This window comes from Puntigrus tetrazona, chromosome 18, assembly GCF_018831695.1.
Source record: "Puntigrus tetrazona isolate hp1 chromosome 18, ASM1883169v1, whole genome shotgun sequence".
Lineage (NCBI taxonomy): Eukaryota > Metazoa > Chordata > Actinopteri > Cypriniformes > Cyprinidae > Puntigrus > Puntigrus tetrazona.
The window spans coordinates 6,868,863-6,872,488 of NC_056716.1; the positions used below are offsets into that span (position 1 = coordinate 6,868,863).

The 3,626-nt window shown below is 33.9% G+C and overlaps 1 protein-coding gene across 1 annotated transcript; it reads left to right on the forward strand.

Annotated features, from left to right (window-relative positions):
* LOC122323232 (cytochrome b-245 light chain) lies at nucleotides 1–2,620 on the forward strand. The gene is made up of 6 exons (XM_043216931.1): nucleotides 1–158; nucleotides 588–657; nucleotides 838–912; nucleotides 1,105–1,188; nucleotides 1,314–1,395; nucleotides 2,021–2,620. The coding sequence occupies exons 1-6, from the start codon at nucleotides 101–103 to the stop codon at nucleotides 2,210–2,212; spliced, it is 561 nt and encodes a 186-aa protein (XP_043072866.1). The 5' UTR covers nucleotides 1–100; the 3' UTR covers nucleotides 2,213–2,620.
* The last annotated feature ends 1,006 nt before the right edge of the window (nucleotides 2,621–3,626 follow it).

Sequence of the window (3,626 nt, forward strand, 5' to 3'; positions counted from 1 at the left end):
GGTTTGTGACACGCTGGCCACTTCCCACTTCTCTTGTTTAGAATCAGCCTAAGTTCAAACTAAAGTTTACTTATCAGCGATAGCACGTACTCAAGTGAACATGGGCAAAATCGAGTGGGCGATGTGGGCAAATGAGCAAGCCCTGGCTGCTGGACTCAGTAAGGACGCACATACTCCAATTCTATACTACGTTTAGTTTTATTCATTTAATTCGAATTATTATTAATGTTTCTCGAATAGCGTGACAATAGAAGCTCTAAAGAGAAGACGGCATATACATACTACATGGGGTTTAAAGTAAAAATCTAGCAGTTTTTTTTTTCATGTTGTCATTCCAGTTGTGCTTTTTGTTTTGTTTTAATTTGTAGACTTATATTAAATATCTTTTATTATTTTTAAAAGCAAGAACTCGATTATTACTCTCTGAGCTAAAAAGTTAATAATATTTAAAAGATGTTTTTATTTAATTAATTTAGATTTTTTTTTTTGTTTGAAATGTAATATTTAGGTTAATGCAGGCTAGAGTGAGTATGAGGAAATGGTAATGAGGAAATGAAGCTAACCTTCTTTTTTTTTTCCTGTTGTAGTTTATGCGACTGGTGGGGTTGTTGGGGTGGCCGGTCAGTTCAGAGGCTGGCAGTTTGCAGCTTTCGGCATGTATCCTTACATCCTCTAGGGCTCTTTCCTATAAATGCGCGATACTCTAATTTGTCTTCATTCTCACTGTCATTTCAACACATGTTCTTCTAGTCTTTTGACTTGTAAATTAATTATTTTTTTTGATAAAGTACCAAAGTGTATTTCTAGCGTTCTCATTTATATCCTTGACTGCGATAGTGCTGCCGGTGTGTTTGTGTGTTTGCTTGAATATCCGCGGAGCAAAAGGGGCAAAGGCACCAGCGTTGAGAGGACGTGAGTGTTTTATGAAGATTCGGTTTGAACTCATTTGAGACTGTAACTAGTTTCAGGAAGTACAGGCTGGTGATTTCATCACGCTGTCAATAACTCTCTGCAAAATATTTTATATTGACTTATGTGTATACTGAAGACTTAATGTGTGTGCCTGTAATCATAAACTTCTCATGGAAAGCTTTTCTGTTTCAGTGGTCAGTACTGCTTCACAGTTTGTGTAAAAGCTTTTGGACCCCTGACCAGAAACTATTATGTCAGAGCATTTTTGCACGCTGCGTAAGTCTGTTATATTTCAATCAGGTGTTGGCATGCATTCTCTTATATATATATATATATATATATATATATATATATATATATATATATATATAATGTATGTATGCATATGTTTTACTTTGCAGGCTGTGTGTTCCTGGAGGTTTCATGTTAGCCACAGTTCTGGGATGTGTGTGTCTAGGAATTGCCAGTTTGATCTATCTTTCAGTAAGTTCATAATTCAATTCAGTGCTTTTTTAACTGGCCTCCAGATAAACAACAAGACTGAACGTATGTGATTATAACTATAACTAAAACAAGATAGGAAAAAAAACTAACTTCATGCTTCATTCTCATTTGCTTCCTCTTATAAAATCCCCCTTTTCACATTTTCACATTTAAAAATTCTGTTATTTACTCACCTACATGTTTCAAATCCTTGTCATGTTATATCATATGTACAACACAAATGGAAGTGTTTAACAATATGTCTTTAAATTCTGAAGAAAAGAAAAAAATGATTAGAAGATGCCAGAATATAAAAAAAGTTGTTCATATGCACTTTCTTACATTATCTTTTTGTGTATCTTTTTGGAAGAAACAAAATGTAGGAATGACGTTAGTATGAATGATGTAGATGTCAACAGTACTTTGAATTAATGAAAGTTTTTAAAACATACCTCATAATCTGTTGACCACTGCTGCGTTGACGGATGATGTAATACGATGATCATCATTTTTGTATAATACTTGATTTTATTTGATTCGTGAGTTGTCATTGGAGGACACCATCAAATTTTAGATGCATTTGGTTGTGTGGGCATTGACTTCATGCATGATTTTAAACTCGCAGGCAGCTATTCATGGAGAGCATTGGGAGCCCATACTGCCACGTACAGAGCCGCCAAAGCGTGTTGGGGAGAGCATCAAAGAACCTCCTCAAAACCCTCCACCTCGTCCTCCTCCTGAACTCCGCCGGAAGAAAGCAGATAAACTAGAGACTGCTGTGTATGACAATCCCATGTCTGTGACCGTCAATGAATAAGGATTCTATTGTGGAAACAGTAACCTATTATTTAAGGAGGTTTCAGTGACAAGTATCTGTTTTGAGTTTATACCTGTATATCTGTTTTGAGTCTAACAAAACTGCAAGACAGAGAGAGAGAGAGAGCCAGCACTAACTTTTATCATGTTTATTTTATAATATCTTTGGTGTATTACTCTTGACCGATTTGAAACATCCCATTTATTATTGTTACTAATAGAAGAGCAATTTTTATGTAAGAGATTTTAGTTTTTATCATAAATATAATCAAAGAAGAAAAAACAAAATTTACTGGAATGATGTTTAAGTGTTAACAGTGATTGTGTATATTTACCTCAAGAGAGTGTGTGTGTATATAGTTATGTCTTAATATGTGTTTACAATAAACTCAGGATGTGCTTTATTCAATCATTTGTCATCTAAAGTTAAAATATTGCCAAGCTTCATTTATTTTTTTAATGTGTTATGCATATGTATAACCTAATGGTATGTTATTTAATTTACAAATTAATGTTTAAAACGTAGCAACATTTTTCCTCTAAAATGCACGTCATCATGAAATGTCTATTTTCATAACTAAAGAAACAAAATCATGTACAATGGCCATTGTATTATGGCAGAATGTAAAACACGTCGTGTTCGTAATCGCCCATTGCTCAACAAGGAACGAGGAAGTTAATCTTGCTCAAAGAAAAATGAAAAGTATTTTGTGCTTGTTTGATTATGACTGTTTCTTTGATGTCTAATGTTAAATTCACCTCACGTCAAAGTCGTGCGTTGAAGAAATCAAACTGACAAAATATGAACATTTATTGTGCTCTATATGACAGAAGCTTTAAAGGTTTTGAACATTCCGAGCATAACTGCACAGTAGCCTTTGACAGATAAAATATAAAGTGTATTCACGCTTGGTTACTGTAAGTTAGACACATATACAGTACGTGTGTTATCTGGGAATAAATATCATAGAAGAAATGTGGCATTACTTTACGACGGTGTGGACTAAAAGGAAATGTGATTTTCAAACCGAATGACAAATCCTAGTAAGGCAGAAAATCTTAAAGCAGGTGTAGTTCTGTTCCTGGAGATCTACCTTTCAGCAAAGTTCATCTCCAACCTTAATCAAACACAACCGAATCAAATAATTGGGTTGTTTAGCGGCACTTGAATTACAGACAGGTCAGATCGACAATAAACTGATTTCCACCAAATAGTATCTGATTGCTATTGTCCTTTTAGAGTTGCTTTACAGAAATTAAATTGAGTTTTGTATCATTAAATCACTTCTTGTTTATCACTCTAAAGCTGCTTTGAAATGATCTGTAGTATAAAGCACTATAATAAAAGTGACGGATTAAAAACAAACAACAAAAAAAAATTAATTCAAAATGAATTGTGAAATTTCATGTATAAA

Excerpts from the sequence above, each read along its gene's own strand:
- LOC122323232 (XM_043216931.1), top strand. The coding sequence starts at position 101 with ATGGGCAAAATCGAGTGGGCGATGTGGGCAAATGAGCAAGCCCTGGCT. Across the intron at positions 658-837 it reads CAGTTTGCAGCTTTCGGCAT|TGCTGCCGGTGTGTTTGTGT; the intron begins GTATCCTTACAT and ends TGACTGCGATAG. Across the intron at positions 1,396-2,020 it reads CCAGTTTGATCTATCTTTCA|GCAGCTATTCATGGAGAGCA; the intron begins GTAAGTTCATAA and ends TTAAACTCGCAG.